Below are 16798 nucleotides of genomic sequence, written 5' to 3' on the forward strand. Positions count from 1 at the left end.
TCAGGCCAGGGATGTGTTCAGCCCCTGGTGGAGCTGTCCTGCCACGAGCAGAGCTCCTCTAGCGCCTCATGTTTGAGATTTGGCTATAGCTTGCAAAGGCCATGGAAAAGAATGAGGCTACAAAGCTAGAAGCTGTATGTTATCAAAAAAGCAATAAATGCAATACCGTAGTTTTTGCCTTCAGTTGACAAATTCATGACTTGAACTGAGGCTGAGTTTTATCCTTGCAGGACCCTAGGCTGCTTGTTGTGTTTGTCCTGTTTCTCTTCTGTCCATTGCTAGTTGCTTGCTAAAATGAAACATCTGTTGTAAGTAAAAATCTCTTGGGAAATTCCCTCCTTTCACCTTTCCATGGTTTCCATTATTAGAGGTGTTTTTCATAATCATCTTCAAATTCATTTCTGTGTGGACCAGGGAAAACTATTCCTCCACCTACTTGTTACAGATTGCTCTTCTGTGAGGAAGTGTAGTTCATGTTCCCTCTCTGCAGTGCATATAATTGTATACAAAAGCAAAAGAAAGGCTAATCTAGTCATTTGGTTTTACTGTTTACACAAATTTTCTCCTAGTTTTTATCCTCTGTCCCATGACCGAGAATCTCCAGTATCAATCTCTCCCTCCTCTCCTTCATATTTAACTTTAGTTATTAAGTATTGTCCTGCTGCAGCAAGAGGATAACAGAGGAACATCTGGACATGTCTGGATGTGCTTTACATCCTGCACATTTTTAATTTCGTGAAGAAGGGTCTATTCATTGACTGTGCAGTGAAACACCTGTTGTTTCCTTACTTTCCAGAAAAAAAAATGCAAAGGACTTGTAAATAAATAAATAAATAAATAAATAAAAATAGTATATGGCACTAAGAAGAAAACTGCCACCTAGTATTCATTAAATCAGCAAATACCTTGTTGAGTACTTAGTTTGGCTGTGGCCTGTAATCTTTGTAGTGTGTGGAACAAAGACGTTAAAAAACAAACATTTGAAGGAGGTGATGGATTAACTGCACATTCTGAAGTGGCAATCCCCCAGTTAAACATTTTAGGGTCCTTTAATTGCCATGGGCTAACTTTTAATTGCCATAATAACAGTCATCTCTGTTTCCTAGAAACTGTGCAAGGCCACTATTTGTTTTCTTTAATCTTTCCTTAAAAAAAACAAAAAACAAAAAACAAAAAAAACTCCAACCAATGGTCAATCTTGTTCATTAAAACAAATCAGTCCAACTCCTCACCCACAACAATTGTCCTCCTTTCAAGCTTTGCGAAAAATGAGGGTAATTTTGAATGCCATTCTTCAGTGAAATCTCTCAGGCATCTGGAGGTTTTGTCACACGGAGAGAAGCTCTTGAAGTTTCATCCAAATCTCACTGGTGATTTTGGATGTCATTGCTGTTCAAGTTAGCCAGTGATTACGGATTTTTTTAGTTAGATTTCAGGTGTTACAACTGAGAGCTACTGGTGTTTTTTTCTGATCTTATTTTCAGTAGTTTTGCATTAGTAGATGTCTCTCTACATCTACTTTGGGATTAGACTGTAACTACGTGCCATTGACTTTAATTACATTCCTCAGAATCAGACTCAGGGACACATACCTTTATAACTTTAAATAAATAACAATTACCTGAAACTTTCATTGATTTTTACATTCTTTAAAGTAAATTCTATTCTTGTCAGTGTTGCAGTGGTATATACATATTTTTGAAAGATTATCTAAAAGACCAGTTCTACTTTGACACAGCTGGATGGGTCCTACACAGATTTATGTTTTCTCCACAGTCTGCTGTTGGAAGGGCAGAATCTAACATTCCATAACTTATGGATAATTTTAGGGACTTACAGTTTCCCTTTCCTTCCCTTCCTCTCTCTTCCCTTCTCCTCTGAAAGCCAGTTGTATTTGGTAAGAACACTTATGTTTGTAATTAACCATTGCATAATTTTTCACATACGCACCAATAGCCCTAAAGGAAAATAATTTTAGCATTTGTAGAAAATGTTTAACAAATGGTATCTGAAGTTCTCTGTCACTCCCCACTAAACTGCCTCCAGTATGCTCTGTTCCTCCTTTAGCTCCTCAGAGTCACATCCATTGGCTTTCCAGAGGTTTCCTTTCCCTCTGCCTTCTCACTCAAGAGCATCTGAAGAGCAGAGAGAAGGTTCCACTGACAGATGAGAAGCTTTTCAGAGCCCCCTTGTTGAGTGTCCCTTGTGCCTTGGATACACCCTTAGGGTCATGTTTTGGGCCAAGAAGAATAACCATTGTCCAAATGAGTGGAGGCAGACTCCTTTACCAGGTTCCCAACTTAGGGGTTAGTAAGTCTACATCCAATCATGCCAAGGAGGTCCCTTTACATATCACCACATCAGTATAATTTTAATTTTGGAATCTTGGGAATCACTCTATAGCTTGGAGGACACAATGCAGTATTTTGCAAAAATAAAACAGGAAATTAGCTTTGTCCCAGGGTCCCAGTTTTAACTGTGTCATCACAACTATAGAATCACAGCATGATTTAGGTTGTAAAAGTCGCTTGTGTTACCAGACAAAAACACAAGCCTGAAAGATAACTCCTTAAGACCAATGTGATATTAAGAAGCAGTCATTCTTTTATTGCGGCGCCAGATGCAAGGAGAGCAGCTCCACCTAAACATGCGTATCTGGCATGAAAGACCTTCATCTTACCTACATTTCTTATGTTACATACGTAAATGTTTTCCCAGACAGCGCATACATATTCAATAATTCCCCTGAAATCACTAACATAGGGTTCTGCTTCCTTGCACATGCTTGGTCTCACTGTGGTGGTGGTCCTGGGACCTCTGGTAGTCATCTCTGTGTGTCCTTTGGATGAACTCTCTGATCTTTTTATCTTATTAGGGATGGAAAGTTCCTTTGTGGGATGCTTTGCTGACTACAGCCCCAAAAGGCTATCTATTACTGGTTAATATATTTGGAATGGCTTTGTGCAGTGGTCTTGGTATGTGGGCAGGAACCACCTGCAAACAATCTGTCTCCTGTTATCTAAAGTGGTCATGATGGTTCACAACACCTGCAGGTAACTTCTCACAGAGAGGATACAGCCTCTCTGGGCAATGTGTTTCATGGTGTGCTCATTGTGTTTCTTTCCCAATAGCTGAGGTGACATTCCCTTGTTGCGTATTCTATTTGCTGCACCTTGGCCCTCTGGTATGCACCTCCAAGTTCTCTTAGATGTCTGAAAGCAGCAATAAGCTTCTCCCTAGGCCCCTTCTTCAGGCTGGGCAAACTCAGCTGTCTCAGACTCTCTTGTGCTCCAGATGCTCCAGACCCTGGTCATCAGTAACCCTGCTAGGACAGATAGCAAATAATGCAGAATACAACACTGCACTGATATGACTGCTTTGCTTCTGGCACACAGCTCATCTGGTTCAGGTATTCTTGCCTTCCAGACAGACTCTTAGAAAAGCAATGAGGAAACAACTTAATCTAAAAATGCTGCACTAATCTTCCTAAAGTGTTGTTAACAATCTCCACTGTTTCATTAAGCCTCTAAGTTTATCTGAAATAACATGGTATATTTAAAATTAATGCCGCAGCCTTTTGTTCTTTCTGGATGCAAAGGTGACACATCAAGGAACGACAGGGGAGAACCAGGCCCAGCTGTGGTGAATGGCAGAGCAGCGGGGAGGCTGAAAGGATCTCTTGTAATTTCCTTTTGCCATCCCCAGATTGAGAAAGTGAGATCACGCTTCTCAAGAACTTCACTCAGTTGCAGAAGGAAGCAGCCCTATAGGATCACTTGCAGGAACATATGGGGCAAGCATATGTATACTGTGATAGAGGAACAATGCCTTCAGGCAAAAGCAGTTAAAGCAAGCCTGCAAGACACAGTGACACTATGGGACCTATTTTGTGGTAGAGAATGTCTTACACTTTCATTGTGAAATTGCACAAAGTGCTGTGGCTCCTCTGGGAGCCTTTCTGCTTTCAGTGTTTGGTGCAAGCTAAGAAAAGGAATCACTGCCTACGCCTGAGGTTGGTACCTGCACTCAGTCTTGGGTTTTATGGTGGGTGCCAGAATTTAGACTGACTTTCCCCAGGATCAAGCTGTGGATGTAGTACTCTGTTGATGCCTGTTTGAGAGATGCAGCCAGATTTCTCTTTTGATTAAGACATTTAAAGATGTAATGAGAACAATGCATTTCCTGAATGCTGTCACTGCTGAGCTGGAGAAAGGCTGTTTCAAACAACATGTTTTTGTAGCAGACATCCAAACGGATGTCTGTCATTTCGTGCAAGGAATTCTCTGCTCTGCAAATATAGCCATTTTCATTGTAAATAAATGCTCCAGTCTGGTGTTAAGGAATACCAACTTACTGAAATTGTCATCAGCTGTAAATCATAGAATCATAGAATGGCCTGGGTTAAAAAGGACCACAAGGATCATCTGGTTTCAACCTCCTGCTATGTGCAGGGTCACCAACCATCAGACCAGGCCGCCCAGAGCCACATCCAGCCTGGCCCTGAATGCCTGCAGGGATGGGGCATCCACAACCTCTCTGGGCAAATCACTGGGTCTGTGCTTCAGAACTGACAGCTTCTTACCACTTTGTTGAGCTTCCAGTCAGAGTCTAGAACTCATATTTGGTTTCTTTTCTGAGCGTCTGAATAGCTTAAGGAACTAGGGCTGCTCTGTAGAGGCATTTACACACGCCTTGCTTCTTCACAAAGGGAGTCAAAGGATTTTAAGTCTATTGTAGGCCCCATGTCAAGTGTTTCCTGGCATGCTAAAGACAGGAGTTAGGACAAGAGCAGAGCAAGTGAAAGAGGTTTTCACTTGGAACACCTCTCCATGTTTTGCAGACGATATTTTTAGGAAACATAGTTTATTTCTAAAAAAAATACTGTCAATCCATGCATTAGGTGACAAGTACCGGTCAGATATTCAGGTAAAAAGCTGCATGTGCTGAGAACCATACTTTTTCATTTGGAGGCTGAAGCCTAATCTATTTTTCTCCCCTCCTTTCCAAGCTGTCCTTTATGGTAATGCAGACTATGTTTTAAAACTGTGAAATGTAGGAAAAAGAGTGCTGTCTCAGTGTGCTCTAAACACACCCATCCTGCTAGAAAGAAAAAGAAGCTTTCTTTGTAAAAGGCATCTTATCCTATGCTACATACAGAAATACTGGAAATTTCCACTGCAAAAACACGATCTACATCTCACAATTCCCCATCTTTTTCTTTTTACCCTTTTGTGTTTTTGCACTAGACTATGAAACACTTCTAATATAAGAAAACTACCTTGCTAACCCGACCTGATGATTGATAATAATAATTTATCAAAACTAATCATCTTGCTATTCTCCATACTTTAGTATATATATTGGTTATTAAGAATAAAACTTTCTTCACTCTTGTATGATTCATCCCAGTATGAACATGTAGTAAAATCTTAAATCAGAACACAATCAGCATTACAAGTTCTAAGCTAACAAGGGATGTGGGGAAGATGGGGAAGTTAGCAATAGTAAAGAAAGAAATTCTAGCAAACAGTTTACAGAGCAGGGATAGTCACCACCAGGAATCCAGCGATGCCTCGTTGGTCTGTGGGGAGGCAGCAGGTTGATCAGTGACGTCTCATTGATGTACATGGCTGCATTTTGGCAGATGTGGTATCCGTTCTTCCTTGGAACTCTTTGGGCCTGACAATCCCAATTATCAGACGCATCATGTCCTGTCCATTACGGTGATGGTAGCTGTGGGGGTACCCACATGTTGTTAATCAGGAGGAACAGCACATCTGTCCTCTTACCGCTGCTCTCATGGTAGTCAACCATTAACTCCAAGAACTTGCTGGGCAGGTCATGCCTTGGACACACCACCCACTGGTCAAAGCTTGTTATCACTGTCCCATGGTGGTTTAAAGAAAAAAAGCATTAAGGGGAATGAGGGCAGAAGGGAAAGATACATGTTAAAATCACACAAAAGCAAAGGAACAAAATGAGCGCTGCCAATGTGCATCACAGGACTCACATTACCCATGGATCACCTGGAGGCGAGGAAAAGTAATCTAACCACGCCAACTTTCAGACTCCTTGGGTAATTCGAGCTGGGCTAGTTGCCTCAGCATGTGCCAGACTTTCATATACAATATAATTACAAGCAATAAACACATTAGCATTAGGATTAAGAAGATCACAACAGAGTGATCAGAATTAAAAACTCCTCTTGCTGTTGGTGACCATCCAAGGAGCGTTTCCTGCCAGTGGTGCTCTCCATCCTTCTTCACCCTTTCCAGGACATGTTGTATCTCTTTTGTATCATGATTAACAGTAATCAAAGGTTTTGGGGTTTTTTGTCCATTATCTTGGATGCATTCTAGCAGGTGGTACAGATTGTCATGTTGCAATAATTTCTTTACCAAATCAAGATTCATTCCAACTGGGGCAGGTGGCAAATCATGGGTTAATGTGTGATTGGACCACAACTGATATGACATAACTGGAACTGAATAATTAAAGTCACATCCCATAACGTTGGTAAAGTTACAAACACAGACATTTGAATGATTGCTTGTATCTATAATAATATTACCTATGAGTATAAAATTATAAGAGGTTCTCATACACACACATCCTTTTGATGAGCACTGTTTCAGGGGTATCATTGGGATACCTCTAAAATTGGCAAATATTTTGCTCCATGTCAAGACAAATGTCTTGAGTCTTGATGGTATTACTCTCACAAATAAATCCTTGTTGTTCCCATACAGCACATGAATTAACATCTATCGTTTGCCATTTGTTCCATTTTGTTGCACCCATACTCTGTGTTCTAATAGGTAGAATATAACCCCATTCAGCCCCAGTGCAATGATTGAGTATATGGTATATACCAAAGCATTGTGCATTGTTCGGACAAAAGCTGTGGCAAAGCTAATAACAGGATCATAAGTAAAATTAACTAGATGACACTAAGATTGAAATTCTATTTCAAATTTGCTTACATTATCCCAAATCACCTTTCAAATTTCAGTGGGTAAAGTATTTCCTTTACTGTCTCAACCAAGAGCTAGGAATACATTATTTTGAGTTATGGCGAGCGCGTCTACAATTAACTGGTGGTCTTTTATATTAACTCTTTCCCATTGAGACAATACATTAGAAGAGAACTGCTGATTGGTTCCCAGTGCTGACAGGGAAGACTGCAGGGGTGTTTCAATATACATAGATCACTTGTTCATCTGACACCCTACTTTTATTCTTTGTCCTGCATCTCCCCAGAGTACTATCCAGTACCATCCTGGCCTCATTCATTTCCTGAATATATTTCATCACTCTGCTTAATCATGGTTGAAAGGGTTAAGCCTCTGTTAAGATTAGAATTCAGTCTCATACACCCAGTATGCCCAATATGTGGACAGGTTTGTGACCAGTCAGTGAATGTGATAAGGTCAGCATAAGCAATTACAAATATTAATCTGAAGAAGATACCTGTCCAAAACAGTGACATTAATGATACCACAGGGATCCCAGAGAAAGGAGCAGCATAAGAAGGGAACATGTGAGGAACAGCAACAGGATCAGCATTCATTGGCACCTGGAAATCAAAAGAGAGAACTTCCCAGTTCCAGAGGAACCAAGGTTAGAGAAAGTATAACTGGAAAAGAAAACAACAACAACAACAAACTTCCTGGTCCCAAGTGAACCAGAGTTGGAAAATGGGTGAAATCCAGATGGTTAATTTTGTACATTTTTCCTAGATCGTCTTGAGCCTTCCAGATGTATTTGTTAAGAGGCTCTTTGAGGGTTAAAGGGACAGGACCAATGTGCAGCAAATCAATCAACATCAGTTGTCCCAGGGAGTAATCATCCCAATAAGCAGCTCTTTGAATAAAGGACCACAGGGCACAGTGGTTGCCAGTGGTGAAAAATATTCCAGGTCCCCAGTAATCCTCTGATTCCTGTGAATCAACAGGGTCTGTTCTCCCCCTGTTAGTGGCACTTTCCACACATACTCTGTCTCTGATTTCCTAGCGGTACAACCAAAACTTTTCTTTAATTTGGCTACCTTGGTAGCAGAACAGGTGACTTCCTCAGTACTAACATCAGAGTACCCACCTTCATTCTCTTCATATGCATGCCCACTTTCTATCAGAGGGCAGAGAAGGGTCACCAGGTTTTCTGATTTGTTTATTTGGGCTCTCACATTTTCCAGATTTTCTCCTGGATAAAAGTCACTACCTGGGGAAGTAGCATTAATCTCCCTCTCATTTACCAACTGTTCTCTAAGAGCTTGCTGAAGGAGGACTTTTGAATGTTCTTTTTCTGACTGCTCCCTAAGATCTTCTACTTGATCCTACAGGTACGTAGGCAATTTTTGCAAGGACTGAACAATACGGGGTTCTGCCGTGTGCTGTTTGTTGCAGATTTCTACGGCAGCAGTGAGAGCAGTTCTTAGAACTGCACAAGTGATTGATTTTCCCTTTTCCTCCCCCATACAAGTTTGCTTGTGGAGAGAATTTATATGATCTGTGACTCTCTCTAAGTTGGGCCAATTATTCTGTGCCCACTCCAACTCCAGGGGGAGGGTTTGGCACCATGCTTTTCTAAGAGGGGTGGAGGAGTGGATTCCTGCCTTCATTCCACTTCCCCCCCCCTTTTTTTTTTTTGTTAACGACCATGCCTCAAAATGTGGAACAATCTCTTTGGGGGGAAACACATATTATCAGTAACTCAACACTTTGCTCCTAATATCCCCAAAGGGTACACACATACTCTCTTCTACCAATAAGGCAGTTGCTATTACCACCTTGACACATCTGGGCTAACTTCGAGATACAGGGTTGAGTAGCTTAGGCAAGTATGCGGTAGGTTTTCTTTTGTCTCCCTATTCTTGTGTGAGAACTCCTAAAGCAGATTCTTCACTGACAGTTACAAAAAGGTGAAATGGTTTCTTTAAGGCAGGCAGTTCTAACACAGGTGCTGTGATTAAGTCCTGTTTCAATACTTCTACTGATTCTTTGATTTTTTTTCCTCCTTTGTGCATTATTATACATTGGGTTCTCCCTCTGATAGTTTTAGATAAAAATCTCTTTGGTGATTTTTTTTTTTTTTTTTTTTTTTTTTTCTGTACATATGCTTCTACTCATAATTTACAGTATCCAATTAGACCTAGAAACTTTCATAACTCCCTCCTGGGAGAGGAAGCTGCACAATACTCTGAATTCTTACCGAATTAATTCTCCATTTCCCTTCAGAAATTACATGCCCAAAGTATTTGACTTCTTTTTTGCAATTTACTTTTAAACACCCTTAGCCCATGTTCCCCAAGAAATTCAGAAGTTTACTTGTAGTCTCTTTTACTTTGGACTCCTCTGTTCCACAAATCAGCAAATCATCCACATACTGTAACAGCTTTACCCCCTCTTTTCCAAAACTTTCTCCAGCACTTAATTAGTTAAAGTAATATATATATATATATATATATAAAATATGTACTATATAAAAAAATAGAATAGAATAGAATATTTATTATATATAAAATATATATATAATGCATTATATATATATAACAGAACAGAACATAATATAATATAATATAATATTATATTATATATATATATATATAAAATAAAATATAATAAAAAGAAATAAATTAGGCTATTCTGCGAACCCTTGGGGTAAAACAATCCACCTATATTGCTACTTTTGTCCCATTTCTGGGTCCCCTCATTCAAGGGCAAAGAGATCTCGACTCTCTGAGTCTAAAATGCAGGTCCAGAAAGCATCTTTTAAGTCTGTTGCACAAAACCACTTATGTCTGTGTGGGATCTGACTCATTAACCTATAGGGGTTAGGAACCAGGGGGTTTTGTTTGAGAATTATTTCATTAATTTTTCTTAGATCTTGTACCAGTCATAGGTGCCATCTGCCTTCTGTAATGGCAAAATTGGAGTGTTATAGGGTGACATAGAGTCCCAGAAGACCATTCTTAACCAATGTTTGTATCATAGGCTTTAGACCTATTATCCTTTCTAAAGGTATGGGATATTGTTGCTGTTTCACAGCTTCACTCCATTCTTGGGCAGTTATTTTTTCTTTCAGGGAGTAATTGTGAGTCCACCCCGGTTTTCTCCCCCTGCCCACATCTTTGGATTTATTTCTTTTTCAACAGCTGTTAACAAGTTCTTTGACGCTTTTATACCTGTTCCACAAGTTTTCAACTTCAATCCTAATTTAACTATTAAATCTCTCCCCTGCTTCTGGGACGTATGACAATTACCCTGTGACGATTTTATCGTCTCATTTTAATTCAATAGTCTCATAAAGTGAAACTATCATTCTTGATCCCTCTACCCCTGTTATTCTGAAGATGTTCCCAGTTAAATTAAGTCCCAGTATTTTTTAAGCTGACCAAGAATTGATCAAACTGTTCTGCTAATCCAGTAATATCTTTCATTAAAGATTTCATTTCCTTTTTAAAATTTCTCACTTCTCCACTAGTAAGTAGGGAGTCTACATATCCTATATCTCCTGATAACACTGGAACTTCACGAAGAGGATACATGGAAGTTTGAGTGGGGCTAATGGAGTTATATTTAGGATGAGGAGAACTTACAATGTCCTTTTTGCATTGTTTCTGTATTTTCTCAAGCTGGCAGAACTTTTTCTTTTCAGCATCAGCACTAATCACAGAGCTCAGTTCAGGTGGGCTGTTAAGGGGCTGATCCGAGCCAATATCCTCTGCTCTGTCAGCTGTCTCCGGCCTCCCTCCTGTAGTTACAGGACTTGACTCAAGGCCAGGATGGCAAGGGGGGGAAAATGTCGTTCCATAGAGAAATGCGAGTGAGTTTAACCCTAGGGAGAAGTACAGGGAGTAAACAGCTTAAAGGATCCCATCTGGGGTTTCTCTTTTCTTCCTTATCTACACAATTTTGTCTAGCCATGATTAACTGCTGTACTCCCTAAATATAACAAGCAGCATATGTGGACTCCTCTTCCAAAACAAAACAAAACAGTAAAATAACAAATAGAGGACTTTTACTTTTACTTGCATGTTTGAAGCCTGACGAATGCAATCCTCGCCAGACCCGTATTTTGGCCAAAATACTGATTCCCCTGCAATCGGCTCTTTAGGCAATACAATAACACAATACCTAATCATTTTCTGTTTATCTTTATCCCTGTTTTTTTAATTTCTCTTCCAATTTTTCAACACATTTCCTGAAGGATTTATAGCAGGCACTCCTCCAGGGGCTCTCTCTCTGTCCTCCACCTTGGAACTCTTATTCCCCATTTCTCTCAGCAACCTATGGTTGTGCTACTGCAGGAACTGCACTTCTGCAGTGTTGCACACACCAATTCTTGGTTCTAGGAAATGAGGTGTGTCGTCAAACAATCCTTTTGCAAGACGCTCACATACAACATGAGTCCCAGACCTCGTCCTCCAAGGCAGTACTTAATCACACTTGATTGTTCTTACTTTGATCTGTGCACAGGGTTGCCAGGAATTAGAAGGGCAATCACACATCACCGCAGTGCCTGCTGTCCGTCCCTATCCCCCAGCTGTTCAGAGATCTTGCCTCTTAAAAACATCCTTAGGTCCACAACCGATTCCATGATGAGCCACCGCTGCCAACTTACAGGGCTGCAGAAATAAGAATGGGGTGCACTGTCTTGTACTGTAGAAATGCAGGCTCATAGCAGGCAGGCGATATTGTTCCTGGATTTCAGCACCAAATTGTGAGAAACATGCTCAAGATCAAAAATTTCCAATCAAGCAAAGATATCTATGAAGGGCAGTTTATTCATTATTGCAGTAATGGGCGCACACCCCTACTGACAAGGGAGAAATTGCACAACTAGTCAGTGAAATCCACTCCATTATATTCCCTGGGTCTGATGCAGGTAAAGCCTCTCCTGGCACTCATTGGATGAGTGTCTCAGGCTCACAGTCTTCTGATGCTCTTGCTACATTACACTTCCATAGCTACGTTACACTTCCACAGCTACATCACGCTTCCATAGCTACATCACGCTTCCATAGCTACCATACATCACGCTTCCATACAATGTCTGTTACCAATCCATTGTCTTTGGGTATGTTCTGTACTTTTTACAGTGATAGGAGGACAATATTTTAAACTATATCTGCACACTAGTTCCATCCTGCACCATACTCTCCCCTACCCTATATAATTATCTTACCTAGAGACTGTGCCAATTATACCTAGGTTGGAACGACCCAGTCTCAACTTTACTCTGTTCAGCAACTTTCTTTGTACCAGGCATCTTATCCTATGCTACATACAGAAATACTGGAAATTTGCACTGCAAAAACACAATCTACCTCTTATACCTTCTGGCTAGAATTGTGAATTTTTCTTCAGATTGATCTAGATGCATAACTTTAGGCCAAAATGGAAATGTTTTCAGATAAAAAGATAGAAAACAAGAGTAAAGTTTTGGGGTCCAAATTACACAGTCAACACACATCTAACTTTCAACGTATGTTAGTTGCAAAGACTTCAATCTTAAATCAGGCCTGAAATAAATGGCTGTCACTCGTGTTACTTTAAGAAGCTGACAATTTTGATCAAATGCCTAAGTGCTGTTCAGTGAAATGTAGGACTGGACCGATATGTGCATGCCACTGCAGACCATTCAGTGGTCATTATGCAGGAATCAGTAAAGAGAACACTTTTCTGTGGATATTAATGGAGGAAATAAAGGGAGATATATGCATTTTTTCTTTTAAATCATTTTCAGGAAAGCTCACTGTTGGTAAAGTCATGGTTAAACTGTGTAATTAGGTAGTCAGAATACTAAAAAACTGTAAGAACCTGAAGGAATTCTTTGAATTTTTTAGGATTTAATCAGACTTAATTAAATCAATATTGTTGCAGATTCTTTGGGCCATAGATTAAGTTTGGAGGGCTGTATAAGGATTTCAACAGTGCTTATTCAACAGTAACTGTGCTTTTCTTTTGAACTTATAAACATGAAAGATAAAGATTAATCACAGCTTCAGGTATTATATCATAGAATCATAGAATTATTTGGGTTGAATGGGACCACAATGATCATCCAGTTTCAACCCCCTGCTACGTGCAGGGTCATCAACCACCAGACCAGGCTGCCCAGAGCCACAACCAGCCTGGACTTGAATGCCTGCAGGGATGGGGCATCCACAGCCTCCTTGGGCAACCTGTTCCAGTGCGTCACCACCCTCTGTGTGAAAAACTTCTTCCTAATATCTAACCTAAGCCTCCCCTGTCTTAGTTTAAAATCAGTTTAAAACCTCTTGCCCTAGCACTATCTACCCTCTTAAACAGCCATTCCCCTTCCTGTTTATATGCTCTTTTCAAGTACTGGAAGGTCACAATGAGGTCTCTCCAAAGCCTTCTCTTCTCCAAGCTAAACAATCCCAGTTCCCTCAACCTTTCTTCAGAGGAGAGGTGCTCCAGCCCTTTGATTATCTTAGTGGCCCTCCTCTGGACCTGCTCCAAGAGCTCCACTGTTCTGGGTATGAGAGCCTTTGTGTAATTTTATTTTCTCTCTTATTATCTATTGTTCCTTATTACTACTTTTTTTTTTTTTTTTTTTTTTTTTTTGGTCAAATGAAGTTCAAAAGGAGTACTATATCTTTTTTATTATTATTTTTTTGAAAAAGAAATACTTTAGCTTTGTAGTTCAACATCATATATGTCTCTGTTGACATGCAGGAATAGTCACTGTAGAAGGAAAAATAGTGAGGTACAGCGAATGTGTTCTAAACTAAAGGTTAAATGCCTCCTCCCTCTTCATCTCCCACCATTAAATGGCAAAATGATAATGTATTTAACAGAGGACCACACCTCCTTTATTTTACATTCAGCTACATTGAATCCAAACGAATGCTCCCTTCTGTACTTTGAAATTAGTCAGATACTCATACTCTTTTATTAAAATGCTATTTAGCTTAGCTAAAGTGGTCCAGCAATAAAAATGTCCCATAGCAGAGGATCCCACGCAGCAAATGATTCTATGTGCTTAAGTTCCTGAAATCCACATTGAGAGCTGATCTGTTGAGATAGAAGTCTCATCGGTACAAAGCTAATTTTCAGAGCAATGCATACTTAATAATTGTCTTCAAAGGCAAAGTTCATTTGCTTGTTGAAATTGCAATTATAAAGCAATGATAAGGAAGTGTGTTTGTTTGTTTGTTTTCAACAGGCGTTCAATACTTTATATCATTTCTCCCTCTCTGTTTATTTTTAGGATTTACAGACATTAAAAGTGGTCTGAGAGAACATTCGTCTTTTTCTCAGGCTTGACCAATGAGTTTTATAAAAACTTGAGGATATTTTGAAAGGCATCTGTTCAAACTGCAGTTAAAAGGTGCATTATAATAGAAAACGTGGTACATTTTTACCTGTGACTGACGTTTTGGTCCTCCATTACACAGTGAGCGTTTGCTGGAGGAGGAAGAGAAGACTCCCTTTGTCAAGAACTTTTCCACTAGCAGAAAAGAGCTGGCGTAGCCTCACAGTATGAAGTCCTTTGAGAAAACCTGGTTGTTGCTACTGCTGTCTGTTCTCCTAAGAGTTGTCTGCTCCTCTTTTATAAGTGTCAACCTTGGCATTAAAGTGATGAAGGGACAGTCTGTTTTCCTGTCAGAAGATGACCTCAAGTTTTCCATCCCCAGAGAGAAGGATGTGTGCAAAGTCGAAGTTGTGAGAAACGAGCCAATCACGCAAAGGGTTGGGAAGCTAACTCCACAGGTATTTGGGCCCTGTTTTGCTGTTCTGAATATTGCTTTACATAATTCCTTTTGGGTTCTGCTTAAAGCACAAAAATCTGAATGTTCCGTGTGAATAAGATTCACATTTTTTTAACTAAAAGTAGCCAGCTGACAGAAAATAGCACTCCTGAAATAAAAAAAGCTGAGTTCAATATCACAAATGTATAAAAATGATTTTGGTCAGAGCTTTCTTTCACTAATGTAGAATGGGCATTTCAAAACTTTGGGTTAGGAGACATCTTCCAGTCTCACAGTTGCCTGTTTTTCTACCATAGCAGTATCCACTGCCCCTTGGGTAATGCATAACCAGCTAGAACATTCTGCATTTCAGTCACAAAGCCACTACCTTGGGAACAATTAGGAAAAAAATCATCACATACAATAAGCACATTGTGTACAGTATTGTTTGCTCTGCTCTGCAACAGCCAAATTGCTAACATATGGCAAATATATTTTAAAAAATTGTTTGCTTTTAAAATTTTGAGCTTGTGGGAATGATGAAATGTATTTTATACGTCACCGTTCTGCTACTCATTTGCTTAAAAAATCTCCCCATCTAAGTCATTGGAGGAAGGAATTAGAAGTAATTGACGAGAAAATGTAACAGTAGAGATAGAAGATTAATGATTTTAAAATGAAACATAACCCAACAGCTTTTGTCTGTGTTTGAAAAGTTTTGTTAAGCATACACTTCCACACATTGGTATATGTTTAGTTTTTCACTTCCTCTCAGGTTTCTGGTGGTTTCTGCAAGGACAATGCAGAATCACCAATCTCAGGTTTTTCAAAGCTTCTGGCCTGCTTGTCGACTTTCTTTTTTGCACCATTTTGCACCATGATTACTTCAGGCAAACCAGCACTTTCTATTCCAAGGAAAGCAGCAGACAGTGAGCAGTGCAGTGTGTTTTCTCCTCCAGAGCCTGGCCCCAGGAGGTGCAGGACCTCTGCTGGGAATCTTCCCCAGAGCTTCTGTAAGCGCAGGGCTCTTTATCCCCCTCCGCTTCCCGGGTCCAGTCCTGTCCACTAGAAGAACAGGAGAGACTTACATGCCTCTTTGCCAGTAGAACACTTTTGAATGCAGGGCAGTTAACTGTGTGCTTGAATTTGCTTTCAATTTCTGCCTCAGCTACTAATGTGCAATAGGACCTTTGAAAAAGCCACTTTTCCTCTGTAACCTAGCATGCTTTAAGCACAGAGTCAGCATTTTCCAGAGTCTCCAGGAGATATGTATGCATCACAACTTACTTTCTGATATACCTGCGGTCCTTGTCTTCCTCTGCTCTCAGACTAACCTCTTTTAAATGTCTGTTCTGTCATGGTCCCAAGCTGAGAATGCGCAGCTGAGTCTGTGCCTGTGCAGAGGTCTCTAACCTCTTGGAGGCTGTGGGTGTACCTCACCTGAAAGGGTGAGCATTTCTGGGCAGGAGGATGTGGGGTACCAGGCTGGTGGTGTGGGATGCCTCCCCTCCATGTGTCCTGTCCTGAGTCCCAAGAAAAGTTAGGAAAAGTGCCTTCTCCTTTCTGCATCCTATTGGAGGTAGGACCACTGCAGTATGCTTCCAAGTCAGCTTATCTACCTGTTGCCACTCATGCTCCTTCTATCAGGAAATAATGCAGTGGGAAAGTATCCCTGATCACATCTGTTTTACTGTCATTAAAGTGAGTAATGTTCTAGGAATGTGTGACAATGTAATTATAATTTGTAATCTAAAAGCAGTTGAACTGGAAAAAAACAAAGCTTGGTGGTAATTAGGAGATGATTCAGATCTCCTTTGTTGTACCCACTGAGTTTACAGACAGTTAGAGCTGGCTGTTCATAAAAGGAGAATATATTAGGAAACATAAAACAGATGTTTCTTTTTTGCAAAGCAGATTGAGTCTTATACATATATAAGATAATCAGTGTTAACAGACTTTTGTGGAAAGGTCTTTCATTTTCTACCCCCTTGTTGACAATTAAGAGGGGAAAATAATGATGTCTTGTAAAAAAAAAAAGAAATCTATTATCTGATATGAGTTACCAGCTCCTCAGTAGTA

The 16798-nt window shown here is 40.0% G+C and overlaps 1 protein-coding gene and 1 pseudogene across 1 annotated transcript in view; one reads left to right on the forward strand and one right to left on the reverse strand.

The window, feature by feature from the left end:
• Positions 1-1689: 1689 nt before the first annotated feature.
• On the reverse strand, positions 1690-7205 carry LOC149913021 (uncharacterized; annotated as a pseudogene).
• Positions 7206-14494: 7289 nt separating this feature from the next.
• Positions 14495-16798, forward strand: part of FREM1 (FRAS1 related extracellular matrix 1) — a 60003-nt gene continuing 57699 nt past the window's right edge. The window contains exon 1 of the mRNA XM_031609967.2: positions 14495-14741. Within this exon, the coding sequence (XP_031465827.2) occupies positions 14511-14741 (231 nt within the window). The 5' untranslated portion in view covers positions 14495-14510. The remainder of the gene's footprint in view (positions 14742-16798) is intronic.

The sequence above is a fragment of the Phasianus colchicus genome, chromosome Z (genome assembly GCF_987193195.1).
Source record: "Phasianus colchicus chromosome Z, bPhaCol1.hap1.1, whole genome shotgun sequence".
NCBI lineage: Eukaryota > Metazoa > Chordata > Aves > Galliformes > Phasianidae > Phasianus > Phasianus colchicus.